At 40.9% G+C, this 17,300-nt stretch overlaps 3 protein-coding genes across 8 annotated transcripts; 1 reads left to right on the plus strand and 2 right to left on the minus strand.

Annotated features, from left to right (window-relative positions):
• Positions 1-286: 286 nt before the first annotated feature.
• Positions 287-3,769, minus strand: LOC116369569 (tRNA (adenine(37)-N6)-methyltransferase). 2 transcript variants are annotated; one of them, XM_031819551.1, is made up of 6 exons: positions 3,489-3,769; positions 3,219-3,364; positions 2,745-2,919; positions 2,313-2,470; positions 1,348-1,995; positions 287-698 (listed from the first exon to the last, which is right to left on the minus strand). In XM_031819551.1, exons 1-6 carry the CDS (start codon positions 3,572-3,574, stop codon positions 466-468), a joined length of 1,446 nt encoding a protein of 481 aa, XP_031675411.1. In that variant the 5' UTR covers positions 3,575-3,769; the 3' UTR covers positions 287-465. The 2 variants fall into 2 exon arrangements, with proteins under 2 accessions (XP_031675411.1, XP_031675412.1); XM_031819552.1 differs by lacking the exon at positions 3,219-3,364 and having other exon boundaries at positions 3,489-3,730.
• Positions 3,770-4,044: 275 nt separating this feature from the next.
• LOC116369570 (hemogen-like) lies at positions 4,045-8,378 on the minus strand. Of its 2 annotated transcripts, none has more exons than XM_031819554.1 (4): positions 8,171-8,378; positions 6,540-6,618; positions 4,772-5,250; positions 4,045-4,599 (listed from the first exon to the last, which is right to left on the minus strand). In XM_031819554.1, the coding sequence occupies exons 1-4, from the start codon at positions 8,367-8,369 to the stop codon at positions 4,484-4,486; spliced, it is 873 nt and encodes a 290-aa protein (XP_031675414.1). In that variant the 5' UTR covers positions 8,370-8,378; the 3' UTR covers positions 4,045-4,483. The 2 variants fall into 2 exon arrangements, with proteins under 2 accessions (XP_031675414.1, XP_031675413.1); XM_031819553.1 differs by having other exon boundaries at positions 6,528-6,618; positions 8,171-8,301.
• Positions 8,379-11,414: 3,036 nt separating this feature from the next.
• LOC116369572 (acidic leucine-rich nuclear phosphoprotein 32 family member B-like) lies at positions 11,415-16,720 on the plus strand. 4 transcript variants are annotated; one of them, XM_031819557.1, is made up of 7 exons: positions 11,415-12,299; positions 14,577-14,726; positions 15,023-15,145; positions 15,406-15,592; positions 16,255-16,355; positions 16,449-16,512; positions 16,625-16,720. In XM_031819557.1, the coding sequence occupies exons 1-7, from the start codon at positions 12,246-12,248 to the stop codon at positions 16,708-16,710; spliced, it is 765 nt and encodes a 254-aa protein (XP_031675417.1). In that variant the 5' UTR covers positions 11,415-12,245; the 3' UTR covers positions 16,711-16,720. The 4 variants fall into 4 exon arrangements, with proteins under 4 accessions (XP_031675417.1, XP_031675419.1, XP_031675415.1 ...); XM_031819559.1 differs by having other exon boundaries at positions 16,628-16,720; XM_031819555.1 differs by lacking the exon at positions 11,415-12,299 and adding an exon at positions 13,683-14,319.
• The last annotated feature ends 580 nt before the right edge of the window (positions 16,721-17,300 follow it).

The following is a 17,300-nucleotide window of genomic DNA, read 5'->3' on the forward strand; positions in this document are numbered from 1 at the left end:
AAGGGAAATACTGGAAGCATTTTGGAATCCATATCCTATCATAGCGGAGTCGTTATTAAAACTGTGCAACAATCTATCTTCGATAGTAAAGGCTGGTTCACTACCATTACTAAACAGAACTCAACCGTAAAGATTCCATCTGATAAGTGATAGTGTGCACTGCAGTGTACTGAGGTGCTCTCTCCCAGCCTAGAGGTGCTTGGAATAAATGCTCTATAATGTAACTTACTTAGTAAAATAAAGTGTTACGATCATACGGTATAACCAACCATTTCAACAAGCACTCTATCTTCACAGGAACATTTTTATTTTTTATTTTTTTATTAACAGTTGTTTATAACATGGCATTTATTTAGTTAAATATTCATATTTTCTCAGATTCACCTGTAAAACAATTATTGAGAGCTGATTCCAAAATCAATCCATAGAACCAGAACCATTAGGATCATGCAGAACATGAACCATTCAGCTGGCCAGTTCTTTTCCAACAGCCACGAGTCTGACCCGGAGCACCTCAGCGAAGCCCTGTCCGAACCAGCAGGTGATGTCTGCCGTGTCCAAGGTGAAGAAGAAGAGTCTGTCCTTACAGCGGCTCCTCCGATACACTGACCTGGGGTCAGCAGATAGAACCCCTCTGATGGCTGCAGCAGCCTCTTTTGGACCACGCAGGAACCGGAACCTGGGTCGGTCACGAGATTCTAGAGAAGCGGGGACATTCATAGAGGAAGAAGCCAGTGAAAATAGATCTACTTTAACAATTATGGCAAAATGGATGACGGAGAAACATTACTTTTTTTTAAAAATACCGTTGACTTTAGTTTGGTAGAATAGTTTGGTGGTTCCAAACTTCTTCCATTTAAGAATGATTGAGGCCACTGTATTCTTGGGGACCTTCAATGCTGCAGAAATGTTTTGGTACCCTTCCCCAGGTCTGTGCCTCGACACAATCATGTGTCGGAGCTCTACGGACAATCCCTGACATGCACTGTCAACTGTGGGACCTTTTATAGACAGGTGTGTGCCTTTCCAAATCATGTCCAATCAATTGAATTTACCACAGGGGGACTCATTTATCATCTCAAGGATGATAAATGGAAACAGGATGCACCTGAGCTCATTTTCAAGTCTCATAGCAAAGGGTCTGAATATTTATGTAAATAAGCATTTTTTTATATTTTTTAATACATTTGTAAATATATATATACCCGTTTTCGCTTTGTCATTATGGGGTAGTGTGTAGATTGAGGATTTTCTTTGAAATGTAATCCATTTTAGAATAAGGCTGTAACGTAACAAAATATGGAAAAAGTCAATGGGTCTGAATACTTTCCCAATGCATAGGCTTACCTGTATTGATGGGGGCAAGGAACTCCCCCAGCTCTCTCTCTGCATGGGGTGTGAAGCGCACCTCCAGACTGGTCACAGGAGGCTCCCTGATCCAGCCAGCGATGGTGCTGTAGGCCTCTTCCCCATAGCAAGGCCTAGCACTATCCTCCACTGGCTCCAATGGCTTGGCTTTAGGGCCATCTGAAGCCTGAGACTTTCCTACAGAGCTCCCCAGGGTGAAGGGGTCATGTCCCTCGCTGATGTAGGCCTTGAGCTCCCCCAGCACAGTGGTGATGTCTTTGCCTTGGTATTTAGGAGCATAAGAGCTGGAGGCATCGCCTGGATGGCGGATGTGAACTTTGGATTTGTCTTTTGAGTGGAGTATTCTGGGGTCTGTGCTATGACTATCCCGTCTCTCAACCCCCAAGTCCAACTGGGGATCAACAGTACAGGAGGATGAAGCTACTGAGTCTGAATGCAGCGTCTCCACACTGGTGGTCCCATCTTCTGATGGTACACTGGTGCTCTCAGGTTGGACGCCACAGTCATAAGTATCTGTGTCCATGTCCACTCTACTGTGTGGGGAGTCATAGTCAGAGATGTAGGGTTTGATATCGAGGACAGGGGTGCCTGCGATCATGTCTATCTCACTCAGATGAAGTGTGTCACCTTAAAGTAGAAAGTGAACTGTTTATTTCATAAAATACACCAATCCACATAGCAGGCAGTTCGACACTGAACAATAGTGTGCCTATGGCATGCCAAGCTTAGCAATTATGGAGACAATAAGGCTAAGCATAACTGCAATAATGTCAGACACACCCACAAACTCTCTCTCTCTCACACACAATGTACTGCTCAATCTGAAATGAGATTCTGCAACATTCTGGGGATTATATATTTGGGGATGCACCTTTAGACGGAGCACCGTCACACTGCGCAGAAGAGCAAAGCAATTCGAGCTGTTTTTGGCAACTGATACTAACCTGTGACTCTGTCCAGCTTGGCCAGGGTCAGACCCAGGGCGTTGGGCCGGTGGGGGCTACGTGTGGAGTACACCCCAACCCTCTGGCCGTTCAGTCTGGGTGGCTTCACCTTGGCCTTATAACTCAGGTGGCCGTTCTTATGGAACAGGAAGATTACCCTGGAAATGGAATGAGTGAAAGCAGGATAATGTATTTACTGTACAAGTGTAGACAAATTGGGAATAATGGGATGTAAAGTTGATCAAAACAGTTCATGACTAAGAAAATGATTGTCACATCCATGATACGTTTAGCTAATGAGAGAACTGTCTTTGCAAAAAATACAGATTGTTTTATGTAGTACTGACATTGCTACTTTCTTAAACAGCCTTAAGTTTAGCTAGCTACCCCCTCTACTAAGTTTGGCTCCCTATCCCCGTCTCTAGTACGTACCAGACATGAGAGTAGTTGTCCAGGCCGACCAGTGAGTGTTCAGGGTTGTTGAAGACACTCTGCTGGATCTGAAGGGTGGCCCTGGAGGGCCCACATATGGTTGGCTGTCTGGGGGTGCCATTCTTCACTGAGAAACAGGAGCTGATGTAACCTATGGGGACTGTCTGGATGGTCCCTGTGAAGGAGAAATTGACATTTTAAAAAATGATTAAAGGTCCATTATCTAGCTTTGTACCAGACCAAACATATTTCAGATAGAAATGCAAGCTATAGATATGTCATTCTCATAGAAAATGATTCCCATTGGAAGAAAGTCTGATAAGCGGAAGATCCTTTGTGTGCGATATTTCTATATTGAATAGAAGTTCTAATTAAGTGCCAGTCAGCTAAAGCTAAACAATGATCAAGACAAGTCATGCGAGGAAGATATAAGAGAGGGATATAAGCGAGAAATCGAGTGCCTTAGCCAGCTACCTTTCTCAAGTGAATTCTGTGTCTCTAGTTCTGCCTGTGGCCTTGGCTGACTCTTTGGAGATCGACTCTGGCCAATGTGTGTCAAAGCAGACTGGAGAGATGTCATGTGTTTTCGATGAGAACGAACAGCACTGTCCAACAATTGCCTGGGTTGGGGGGAACATTTTAATATCTGTATTGACACATTATGGTCAGCAGCATATAGTCAGTATGTAATACGAATAACGACTTCCAAGATGCCATGCGTTACATCTTGCATTCATTTCATACCTGAGATTCTTGATTTCTTTTCGCATGACAGATATCTGCTGGTTGAGTTTGCTGACATGCTCGGTACAGTTGCAAGTGGCAGACATTTTGATAGTGTCTTGATTGCTTTGCTAGTTTGTCATACAAATAATCATACAATAACATCTGATAATGTAAAATATCAGAGATTGTTTGTGCTGCCTAACAAAAGTACACATCTCTGCTGAAATGCTTCCGCACATGTGTGTCGTCATTTCTAGCTGGCCAACCAGCAACTTACTAATGGAAAGCGGTGACTGAGTGCTGTAGCAAGCATGCGCAAATGATTACGTAAATTGTGAAGCAAAATTTCAAACTCGTGTCCTGATGGAGAGTTATGGATGAAACTCGTAGAAATAACTATTTTTAATGGTTGTCAGTTTAGAGAAATGCCAAAACAACATGTCTACTGTAATATTGAATATATATAATGACTCCTTCGAGATTGTTTCACTACTGTAAGAGGACAGCAGAGGGTACTATTGAGCAACTGAGACTTGTTCTTGTTTTGTAGATGATCATAACAAGGAGACAGTCATATTATCAACAAAGCATCACACCTTTATTATCATAGCGCTTATCTCAAATAAACCATTGGTATAAAAAATGTAAAAATCACAATTAGAAAACACAGTTACCAGAAATGATTAAATACAAATGTACTTTCAAATGCTGCCATGTTTAGCTCGTACAAATCATTTATTAAAAACAGACAGTGCAGTTCTTTGCAACATAACAAATTTAGACACCATTCATGAAGCAAAAATAAATAAATCCATGGGTCGGTTTAAAGCTGGAATTCATGCATTTCATTGTACATTACATTTCATATCCATACTCTATCAGGCTCAAAATTACAAAGATGAGTTAACTAGTAAGGCTAAACTGCATCACCTCTCAAATGCACATGTTGTCAGAATAGATTACATTGCATGTAATCTGTCTGTATGTTATCAGAGGCCAGATCTGAGTGGATTTCAGAAGACGTTTCTTGGTGGATGATCTTGTGAAGGAACACCAGTGTAGAACCTTGGGAACGTAGAGAACACTCTATTCTGTTCAGGCACACTGACAGACGGCTCCTCACTTGACCCTATGACAGAAAGGTGGTTAGTTTAACATTTCTGATTATGCTATATGTGACAAGATCATATCCCCCACAGCTAGATGACATCCCAATGAGCTCATTGGCCAGACACTTCAGAAAATTCAGAAGTCAAGTACATGACTGCAAAGAGACATTCATTAATTGATGCCATTAGTACCTTGATCAGTGCCCCAGTTGTTTTGAGATGGAGGGATGTCTTCCTTCTCATCAGGACCCAAGTCCTCAATCAGCACCTGGTCCAGGGTGTCACTACCCTGGTCACTGCCTTCAGTGTACAGGGTCTCCAACAGGGATGGTGCAGGGGCAGTAACAGGGTTATACATTGGAGAAGGGGCAACAACAGCCACAGGAGCAGGGGCAAGGATAGGGATAGGGTCTGGGACGGGGGGAACATACGCCGGTAGTGATTCTGGCGGGCCAGGGTCCACCGGAAGGAATGGGGATAGTGAGATCAAGGTAGGGGCAGGGGTGACTTCCACTGGTTTGGACACCACCTTTACAATGACAGCCTCCTGTTCTGGCTCTTCCTGGGAAGCCGGGAGCTCCGGTGTTGGATCAGTCTTCCTCGGCCTTCCTCGTCTTCCCGAGCTACTCTTCTCCTCTCTTCCCCTCGCTCTCTTCCTCCTGCTCTCTACCCTGAAGTCAGACAAATAGAAATGTAATCGTGGGTCGTCATTATACACTTCCTCGCAACTGGAATGTTTACACTTTGCAGCTGATTACGTTGATAAGCTTGGCGATATTCATTCAGTCATTGTTGATAGTGCAAAGTCCTTGATCTAAATGTGTGGTGCCAATAGCTGGAAACGCCTAAGCAACCTTTGGTTTCCTCTTGCTTCATATTGGACAATGTGGGCTGGAAGACTGATAGACAGCCAAATACGATCATTATCAAATATACTGTTTCATGTACACAACTTTATTTATGCATGTACACATCTTTTACTATTTTCTGCTCTTACATTCTTTAAACATACAAAAACATAAAGTCATGTTAAGTGGCTTTTCAGCCAAACTTATTTAAGCACGTAAGCACTAGAGTAAGCACTAGAGTAAGCACTAGAGTAAGCACTAGAGTAAGCACTAGAGTAAGCACTAGAGTAAGCACTAGAGTAAGCACTAGAGTAAGCACTAGAGTAAGCACTAGAGTAAGACTAGAGTAAGCACTAGAGTAAGCACTAGAGTAAGCACTAGAGTAAGCACTAGAGTAAGCACTAGAGTAAGACTAGAGTAAGCACTAGAGTAAGCACTAGAGTAAGCACTAGAGTAAGACTAGAGTAAGACTAGAGTAAGCACTAGAGTAAGACTAGAGTAAGCACTAGAGTAAGCACTAGAGTAAGACTAGAGTAAGCACTAGAGTAAGCACTAGAGTAAGCACTAGAGTAAGCACTAGAGTAAGCACTAGAGTAAGACTAGAGTAAGCACTAGAGTAAGCACTAGAGTAAGACTAGAGTAAGCACTAGAGTAAGCACTAGAGTAAGACTAGAGTAAGACTAGAGTAAGCACTAGAGTAAGACTAGAGTAAGCACTAGAGTAAGCACTAGAGTAAGCACTAGAGTAAGACTAGAGTAAGACTAGAGTAAGACTAGAGTAAGCACTAGAGTAAGACTAGAGTAAGCACTAGAGTAAGCACTAGAGTAAGCACTAGAGTAAGCACTAGAGTAAGCACTAGAGTAAGCACTAGAGTAAGCACTAGAGTAAGCACTAGAGTAAGCCAATAAGGACAAAGGGCTTAGCAGCTGTATTGAAGCCCACATAGTCCACTCAAGTTTCTAGTTAAACACATTTTGTCGGCTGAAGCAGAAAACCGTCATTAGTGGTTGAAATCTAGGCCTCTTCCTAACTCTAACATGTTTGTTAGAGGATGAGTGTGCATGACTAGTTCTGCACCTCTTCTTAATGTCTACATTTACCCATAAACCCACTGGTTAATCGCCTTCTCCTCGGCCTCTGCCTTTCTTTTCTTGAGAAGGTCTCTGTCTCTTAGCCGCCGCTGGATCCCACCTGTAACACCGACCAACATACACCAGTCAGCCAGTCAGTCAGTCAGTCAGCTGTCAACGACAGACAGGACACTTCACTCTCATTCCTCATTTGAATTCTATTACATCAATAGTCAGAGTGTAAGACACATTTAGTAAATATCGTAATAAACTGACAATGATTCAATAAAAATTGGATCACTTTGTTTCATTATGATTTGTTTCACTGTCCTCTCTGTACTTGATCAATTACTGGTTTATGCTGTTGTAACAAAACTCTCTCCATATTTGAGTGCTCCAGTAGTTTATGCTGTTGTAACAAAACTCTCTCCATATTTGAATGCTCCAGTAGTTTATGCTGTTGTAACAAAACTCTCTCCATATTTGAGTGCTCCAGTAGTTTATGCTGTTGTAACAAAACTCTCTCCATATTTGAGTGCTCCAGTAGTTTATGCTGTTGTAACAAAACTCTCTCCATATTTGAATGCTCCAGTAGTTTATGCTGTTGTAACAAAACTCTCTCCATATTTGAGTGCTCCAGTAGTTTATGCTGTTGTAACAAAACTCTCTCCATATTTGAGTGCTCCAGTAGTTTATGCTGTTGTAACAAAACTCTCTCCATATTTGAGTGCTCCAGTAGTTTATACTGTTGTAACAAAACTCTCTCCATATTTGAGTGCTCCAGTAGTTTATGCTGTTGTAACAAAACTCTCTCCATATTTGAGTGCTCCAGTAGTTTATGCTGTTGTAACAAAACTCTCTCCATATTTGAGTGCTCCAGTAGTTTATACTGTTGTAACAAAACTCTCTCCATATTTGAGTGCTCCAGTAGTTTATGCTGTTGTAACAAAACTCTCTCCATATTTGAGTGCTCCAGTAGTTTATGCTGTTGTAACAAAACTCTCTCCATATTTGAGTGCTCCAGTAGTTTATGCTGTTGTATGATTTGTGTCAGAAATGGACTGCAAATCCAATGCAGCTATATAGCAGCAGTTGTATAAACCATCAGCATACCAAAGTATAGGATGATAGTACATATTATACCATGGCATTGTTGAATACTCCTTTCTGATTGGCTTGAAGGGCATTCTAGAGCGTGCATTATTTCCCTATAACTCACTCTATATTTGCACGGTAGAATTCAATGGCTATTACATTGTTTGAGCTGCTTTTGAAAGAAAAAGTTTAATTGAAAACAGTATTGTATAGGATGATTAGTACATGGTGTCTGGGACTACAAACATACACTATGAGAGAAACAGACTCAGACAGAGAACATCTACAGTAAAATTGTCTTCCAAATACATGTTCCTATTGAGTTGCAATCATCTTAGTGGTACATCTGTTTGGACAGATCAACCATCAGTAAGTCCTTTGTGACCCAGTTTGCAGCAAAATACATTGGCAGGAATATGCATGAATAGAGCCAATGTTAACAAATAAAAGGACAGTATGACATACTAATACTAGGACTAAGATAGTAACCTTTTCCAGAGAACAGTGGTACATCTGAGAAATAAATGGATATTTCACTATAAAACACAGAATAGAGACAATGTTCAGAGGTCATTTACCTTGGTTATCATTGGGATTTTTATATTCCAACTCTGGTTTCTCTTTATCGAACGTCCCCTCCATTTTGCCTCCTGTAGAAATGAATGTAACTTGTTGAGAGGGGCAAGCGAGCAGAGAGGGGTAAAAACGTTGATAAAAAATGATGTCTGTTTGCAAGTCCCGCCCCCCAAAAATCCTTATCTGGTTAACCATTACCATAGCCCTCGAAGGGTTCTTATGGTTCAGCTCTTATCCTATTTGTAAAGGTGGAGGAGTTGGCACAAAACAGGCATAAAAAAGCAGGCCATGTTGCTGGCTGTGCGTGTGTGTGTGTGTGTGTGTGTGTGTGTGTGTGTGTGTGTGTGTGTGTGTGTGTGTGTGTGTGTGTGTGTGTGTGTGTGTGTGTGTGTGTGTGTGTGTGTGTGTGTGTGTGTGTGTGTGTGTGTGTGTGTGTGTGTGTGTGTGTGTGTGTGTGAGAGAGAGAGAGAGAGAGAGAGTTGTCATGTGGCTGCCTATACAGATGTGTTTGTCTGAGAATAGCAGCACAGTATAAATAAACGGTGCGGAGTATGTCACTGGTGCTCAGGAGAGAGAATGACTGAATTCAGGCAATTTCTCTCTTGGTGTTATGCAATATCCAGTCAGTGATATGAGAAGGAGCACAGTAGGGTTCAACAAGAGAACATAAAGCCCAGAGGGACTGAGGCAGACAGTGTAGGTAGGCTAGCTAGCTGTGAGTCAACGCTTCTGGGATAGACTGTGTGCAGCTCGTTAGAAGGGTATAGCCATAGACATGCACACATTCCGGAAGGCTCCACACCGGCCCTACATACATACAGTGTTTGACTTGGACTGAAAAAGGTGCCACCGGGACTCATTTTGTGTGACGGTACTGTTTATATTTAGGTGCAGGAGTTCCACAATACTTTTGAGCTAATATTCTATAAGAGCAACAGGAGCTCAAGCAGTAGAACATTTGAGGTGCCGATACTCATCTCTGGGGAGCTCCTGCCCAAGTCAAACACTGAATACATAGTCTACATACTTTAGGCCATGTATTTTTCTCTTTCGAGAACTACAGTACAGAGAAAATGTATCATATATACCAGATTCACTGGAACTACAGTATACATTCCTATAAGTTGGAAAGTAAACACAATGTCCTCCAATCCATTCACTGACTACTATTTAGTCTGACAAAAAGATAACTTTATGGCTGTTGTTTTTCTTTCTCACAAAGGAAGAACATAGCCAAAAACCTTGAAATACCGCCATGTTTTGTTTTTGAATCAGGCGGCAAAAGTAGCACCCCTACCCCGCGACTCAGGGTCTTCTACAGTAGAGTAGAGGCATAACCATCTTATCTCATCGCAAGGTAGCTGCTCATTCTCTGGGCGTGTTCTCAATCTTCTCCCTGCACATTGAAGCCTCAGCCTGCTGTGTCTGAGCCAGTGAGCCTCTCTGGAAGCCGCTGCTTCACTAGAGCAAATAAGACTCAACTGCCTATCAGTCTTCAGTCAGGCACAGTTCTACTAAGAGGCCCTATACTTGATTATTGTACTTAGCCTAGTTTCTGGCTTTGGAATTTTGTGTCAAATATAATTTTTCTCAAACAATAATTTTACATCAACTTAGTAGACAGGCAAGTACTTTGTTAGCCATTGAAAAAACTAAGTAAGCCATAGCCTAAACAGTTCATTCTGGGAGACTAGCAATTTCCAATACAAGGCCACAAAGAGTACTGCCCTACAAATAATCTATGGACTACCAGATATGTGACACCTCCTCTATTTTCATCTTCAGCTTTGGAGGAGAGTTTGACAATGACACTTATACAGAACAATTTGCAAAGCAATAGTAGGTTACCAAAATAATAACTCAATGTGCAACAAATGAGGACACACACACATACACAAAACTACCTTGAAAAATGCGTGTTGAGGAAAATCAGTTTGCCGGGATCATGCTGTCAGAATCAAATCAACTAACACACTAACACTTCCGTGGATATTATACTCAGCCGGTTCACAATATTGTACCCCCTTCTGTCTCCTTAAGGGGCAATCTGCACTTGCTACATCCATTTTTTGGATGTATAAATTAATGATATGTACCCATTGATTCTTGAAGAATATAATTTATAAATGCCTCATGAGCTTAGTTCAACTATCCTACCTCATCAGAACCCAAAATATAAGATTTATTTACTCCAATGTTTGTAAACAAAGTAGCCTCAAAACATGGTTAAAATTATCATTTTGATTTCATGGCTGGTCAGTCCTTGCATCCATACCTCTGTCTATGAATTGAGAGTGGTTACATGACTCCCTCAGCCGTTTACTAAAACAGGGGCAGCGAAAAAACACTGTTTCCACTGCTGATTGCCCCTTTAAAGGCTTGCACATATTTCTAAGCAATCGATTAGATAAGCAGATACAGTCAGAGAGGAGAGAAGGCACCCACACACACCCATAATGCATGATAACCTCATGAGTTTGAGGAGGCTGTACAAAGACATTGCAGTGCCCTCTCCTGGTAAATACTTTCTATTACCGATTACCATGTTCAAAACATGGTTGAAATGTACAGCATAGTACAGTAGGTCCTGTAATGGTATTTATTTTAGAACATTGATTTTAAGATAGTTACATTCATATCCAATATACAAAACTTTCATGTTTTACATATTGTGATTTAAAAGCTGTGATTGCGATTTTACAAATGTTACCACCATATTAATTCAAATCCATACCAAAATAGAAACACATAGCTATCTCAAGCATAGTAATTGTATAGGTACCGTTAGTCTTGAATAGGACACACATTGGTGACCTGACTAGATCCTATGAAAGGCTTTTGTAGAGATGCAAGAGACTCTTTCATTGAAAAAAATTTAAATAAATAAATTGGCTTGTTGATGAATATCAATGTTCACTAAGGTAATTTGTTGCTGGTTCATAATTGCCATAGGTGTAAGTGTTTCTTGTCCTGACAGAGAGAAGGTGCTCTTTGGTGGTAGCGGGAGGCACACTGGTGGTTTCTTCTGCTTCAGGGATCTTGCGTCTCTATGCAGGAAGCGTTAAGGGAGAAGTACCCCATCACGGTGTGCATATACAATGCTCCCTTCACTGTAAACCAAATAAACGCACTCTACTTACCGGTTCTAATAAAAGGGCAAATTTTATGAGATTATCGGGCATCGTCATACTGCTTGAGATGCTAATTATTATGAAATGAAATAAGTGTACACACATTAAATAGGGTGTAATGTTTATTGAGCATGTGTACATTAGGACAACAATGTCATGTGTTTAGGTTACGTTGAAATGTACTGATAAACAAAGAATGCTATGAAATTAATTTGCCGCTGCCTTGTCAACAGGTATCTTATTAATTTCAAAATAAGGCCTTTTAAATACAATAATTAGGTGGTTGCTTGGGTTTGACCTGTTACACACATGTACCAGTGTGTATTATACAGGTGTGAAATGGAAATGTACTTTTTGCATATCCCAAATCCCCCTGAGACACCCTCGAAGTGTGGGGTCAAGGCTGGGAGGAGGGGAGCTCAAACATCTCTGCTGTAGATGTTTGAATTAAGTAAATAATAGTCCTGATTTCATTTGTTTTTTCTTTAGCAATGATTTCTGATTATGTAATCAATTGATTTATTAAATATGTTTCAAATAATCTCCGAATTACAGAATGTTACAAACTGGTTATTTTCATAAAAATAATCAAATAAAAAGACTGACAAAAAAACAGTTGTTTGAACTTAGAATTAAACATAATACATCACTTTTCCCCCCAGAAATAAATCGCACCTCAGTTGTTTCATGGCAGCGTCATGTTCTGTGACTGCAATGCCTGTTTAACCGCAGTGAGCGTTTCTGACCAGAGATGGCGCTAATGAGAATATATTTTGTTTTAGTCCCGTTTCCCTCCATGGTTTCTCCTCTCCGCGGGTAACTTGGCGTTTGGCTCAGTTCATTATACAGTCCCATATTCTTCCTCCATTAGGGCATCTCTCTGCCTTTGGACTGAATATAAATTACACCGACACCCAAGATAAAAGTTCAACTTTCGTAGGGCGAGATGGACATGAAGAAGAGGATCCACTTGGAACTAAGAAACAGGACCCCATCTGATGTAAGTCGTGCCTTTTAAACCAAACCTTTAGTTTTCTGGCTAGCTTGCTACTTTTTTGCTTTCCAAGTGACCTGTGTAGCTAATGGTGACCACATGGGCTTAATGTTTCTCATTTATTAATAGAGCGGAAAATACTTAACTGTAACAAGCTACATTACACTGTCCCCGTTGGGGCGTGAGGGGGGGACAAGACAATATTCAATCGTTACTTTCGAAAGCCCATTATTTTTGCTTTCTGGCATTATTGCAGTGTTAACAGTTTCAGTCACTGGGTTGCACACACACGGTTCGAATGCAACAACGTTGTCTCAATTATTTGTTAACTTCTACATCTGTGTTGTAGGAGACGTGTTTTTCCACGATGCGTTAGACATTGACGGAATGGTTTATTTTATATAGACCTTGGTAGCCATGTTTGTTGCTAGCATACATTCTAAAATGGGGCGCCCTTTATTACAATGCACTTATATCCACAACAATAATCCAAAATTAAGTTTATACCATACCCCTACTTTTGTGATTATCATTCATGAGATCACGGGTGGCTTCTTTTCGACATTTTCCACAAATTGGGTAGGGACACATTAGATAGCTAGTTTGCTAGCTAGCAAGCAAACAACATTAGTCATTAACGTTTGTTCTCACGAGCCATCCACATCTTGTAGGCTACAACTTACTATTACACCCCCCTTTCGATAGCTAGCAATAAACGTTTTATATTACTTTACTTGCTAAGAATCAACTGAAGTTGAGGAAATTAGCCAGCTACAATGTCGCCGATTTAACGTTACATGCCTACCCTCACGTTCCGTCAAATGTTATTGTTCGATTTGAGATTCATAAACTAAATAATTTCCCGAAAATTAAAGCTGATTTGTTAATGTTGCTAATTCGTAGCAGTCAGCGAATGTTTGGTTCCCGCCATATTATTCACCACAACTACCACGAAAGCAAACGAAATACTTATTGAAACTGGCTAACCTCCTCGTTCAGATTCGGTATTTTGTATGTTAATCATTTAAGATATCTAATGCTTCGGCTACTGACAATCTCCGAATAACGTGTTGGTCGTCGGCTCGTGCAATAGCCTGCCTGAATGACACGAGACAGAGGAAACTGCGTTCGGTGCGTGTGTTGCTAAAACTCTACGTTGACGCTCTCTGGTTTTCATGCAAACATTGATAAAAGTATTCTACATTGAAAGTTAATTTTAAGGGATGATTTTACGTAATTACTGCATGTAAACAGTCATCCATCTCCGGAGAGTTTAGAGAACTCTGCATACTGTATCTCAGGAATCGCCATGTTGTCATTCTGCCGTCTTTGAAGCTCTGGAGAAAGGAGGCTCCATCTTTGTTTGACTAATTTCCGTTCTGAATATTTCCTTCGACGTTGTTTACGAAACGGTGATCTAATGTAACAAACTGTTATATCGGTCGTTCGCTCGACGGCTAGGCGATCCATTTCCCCAATAAATTCGATTTGAAAATAAAAAAGTTTATCTTTACAGGGTATATTTGCAATCCTTTCCATTGCTGTAGGGTAGGTAATGGCGGGCAGTCAGGCTTCTCTTGCAGGTCCTCAACTGCACGGCAGCGCTTAAAAGGGCAATGGCTAGCCTGTAGCGAGCTTGCTAACAAAAAGCATTGCATGTGTCATTAGTGACTGAACAGCGGGCAAGTGAAGGTAGAACTGTATTGTGCGGTTCTTCCCCGTGGCAGCTGGTTTAAAGAAACAACCGCGGTGCCTCGACATAAAACATCATGCAACCGAATACCTTTTATTGATGGCTCCACTCGACAGCCTTATCAATGTTTCACTTTGCCACTGTGCGAATCATGATATTTGACGTTCAGCGTTAACTTTCTTCAACCCTTTTATCGAGCTTTTGGTTGCGTAACGACTGTCACTCACGTGAACTTTTTAAACGATGAGATTTTGTTTTGAGGAATTGAAATGTTGCAAGTATTCATACCTAAATCAGGAAAACGTCAAAATAACAACCACTCCTGTCATTGAGGTCCATATTTTGTATATTGACCTTTTTCAATCATGAAGTTTAGATTCGATCGTAGTTTGGTTGTTGTATTGATGCCGCAAGTTGTTGGTCACATGTTGGCAACATTCTTAACATATTTTCCCACACCATTTTTTGCATATATGCGTAAAATATAGCTTTTGTAATATGTGTGCATTCTCAGTTTTAGAGTTTGTAGTGCATCTGTAAACAATGCATACATATGCTTTAATTTGGATTACAATTTTACACTTTTATAGGTACGAGAACTTGTCCTGGATAACTGCAGATCAAATGAAGGGAAAATCGAAGGTCTCACAGCAGAATTCGTCAATCTGGAATTCCTCAGTTTGATAAACGTTGGCCTAATCTCAGTCTCCAACCTTCCCAAACTTGGGAAACTCAAAAAGGTAATGTTTTTATTTTATTTTACACAAGTTACTTACAGTATACATTTTTTTTGTTGACTCCTTAAAAAACATACCTTTAGTTCTCCCTGGGGGTATAGAAAGATGCTCTCCTAATGGCAACCTATTCCCCATATAGTTTGCTATTGAGGGCCCTTGTCAAAAGTAGTGACTGTTGTGTAAGGAATAGGGTTCCTTCCATTTAGGGCATAGTCATTGTTTTCTGAAAGACTTACTTGCTTGGGAGTTCTTTTGTTGTTGTTGACAGAAGTGACTGATATCTTCACATTATGTTGCAGTTGGAACTCAGTGACAACAGAATCTCTGGTGGCCTTGACGTGCTTGCAGAGAAACTCCCCAACCTCACACATCTAAATCTAAGCGGAAACAAACTGAAAGACATAAGCACGTTGGAACCTTTGGTAGGTACACAAACTCCCGGTAGAGCACAATACAGTGCGACACTGTCTCAGGCTATGCCTCAAATGACACTATTCCTCGTATAGTTGGTAGGCAACTGTTTTAGACTAATTTCTGATTTGTTTCCCTATGTGGCTCTAGTCAAATTTTGTTTGCTAGCCTATATGGGCAAAGGTGTGCGCTAAAATCAAATTAGAGATTTATTCGGCCAGTGTTTTTTTTTTCACCCCCTAATTAACCTACACCCATTTTGGTCCCACAGAAAAAGCTGGATGGCCTGAAGTCTCTAGACTTGTTCAACTGTGAGGTGACCAACCTGAACGACTACAGGGAGAGTGTGTTCAAGCTGCTCCCTCAGCTCACCTACCTGGACGGGTACGACGTGGAGGACCGAGAGGCATCCGACTCGGACGGAGAGGTTGACGGTGTGGACGATGATGATGATGAGGGTGGGCATCCATTTTTTTGTGTGTGTGTTTTCTGGGAAAATATGAGGAAGTGCAGATGTGAGTTGAATGGGGGTCTTCTGTAGCTCAGTTGGTAGATCATGACGCTTGCAACATCAGGATAGTAGGTTCGATTCCCGGAATCACCCATACATGTATGCTCCCGTGACTAAGTCGCTTTGAATAAAAGCATCTGCTAAATGGCATATATTACTATATATTAGAATCCATAATAGTATATCGTGGGTGTTTTGTCATGCAAGGGAATTTTATTGTGTATTTGTACAGTTTGTTGGCATGTGTCTGTGTGATAACTGACAATGGATGTGATTCGATTTTTATTAGGATCTCTTAGTCCTCAGTTGGACTAATCTACCAAGAGTCTTTAAACATTCAAATACAATTTATAATATTATCACATTTTCACATAACACACTGTTGCAAACCGACATAATACACAGACATTGACCAGATAAATACTCTTAAGTCTGAAAAGAGAGATTGATTCCTTCATCTACCATAGTCCTGCACAACCTTCCAATTTATTATATCTAAATGGTTCTAACGTATTGTTTGAATGTCTATACTGAAAGGTTTTTGGTTTGCTCAGATACATTATTCAATTGCTCTGAATCGAAAACTGATGCATTTATTTTGTTTTTTAGAAGATGAGGAGGGAGAGGAGGAAGACTTTGATGAGGAGGATGATGATGATGAAGAGGGAGTAGAAGGAGAGGAGGAAGATGAGGTCAGCGGCGATGAGGAGGTAAACCCCTTTTTGGTTTGTTTGACTCAATAGTTTAAAAGATCAACAGGGGGCATATTGTTGATTCTGACCTGCTCTGTCCCTTCTCTCCAGGAGGAAGACCTTGGCATTGAAGGTGAAGTTGAAGATGAGGATGATGAGGACGACGATGAAGAGGGTATGTCATTGTCATACTTTTTTTCACGAGCTCATGTCCGAAACTCATGTTAAAAGTTTACCTTTCGGATACTTTACTAAGTACAGTGTAATAACTTTCTCATTTCCCCTAGAAGTTGAGGCTGTCAAAGGCGAGAAGAGAAAGCGAGAACCCGATGATGAAGATGACGATGATGATGACGACGAGGACGACGATTAAGAGCAAAAAACAAGAGCCTGTCAAGTTACCAACCCCCTTCCCTCTCCACCCTTACACCCTGCCTACGCCACGCCTCTCCTCTCCCCCAGCTTTGAGCCCCCGTGTGGGGAAAGACTGTACCGGATGGGTGTCCGATGGAACCGAGAGCCATTCCCAAGGTTCTCAAGCAGCGCACCACTCCGCATTCCACAATTTCACTGTCAACTCCCCCTTTATGTATACCTGTGTGAGGACTTGGGACTGGTATCTAGTTTTGGGTCTGTGCTTTTAATATTTTGTTGGATGAACTCTGAATTTATATTTTATGTTGTTGAATTTATTATTTCTTCCCCCTCTTCTTTTGTCTTTGTTTTATTTTCCGTTCCTTATCCCCCCAATAAAATGATTGCTATAGCAGCTGTGTGATAAGCGAGCTATGATTTTTTTTTGTGGCCGCCTGTTGCACAAATCAAGGTTGTAGCTACATTTTTACTTCTGTATGACCAAACTACTTTGTAAATAAAATGTTACAATTTTACGCTTTGCTCTCTTCCTGCCATACTTTTCTCTTGTCACATCTATAATGTTGAATGAATCTGAGTTAAGTGCAA

The sequence above is a fragment of the Oncorhynchus kisutch genome, unplaced genomic scaffold, assembly GCF_002021735.2.
Source record: "Oncorhynchus kisutch isolate 150728-3 unplaced genomic scaffold, Okis_V2 scaffold2259, whole genome shotgun sequence".
Lineage (NCBI taxonomy): Eukaryota > Metazoa > Chordata > Actinopteri > Salmoniformes > Salmonidae > Oncorhynchus > Oncorhynchus kisutch.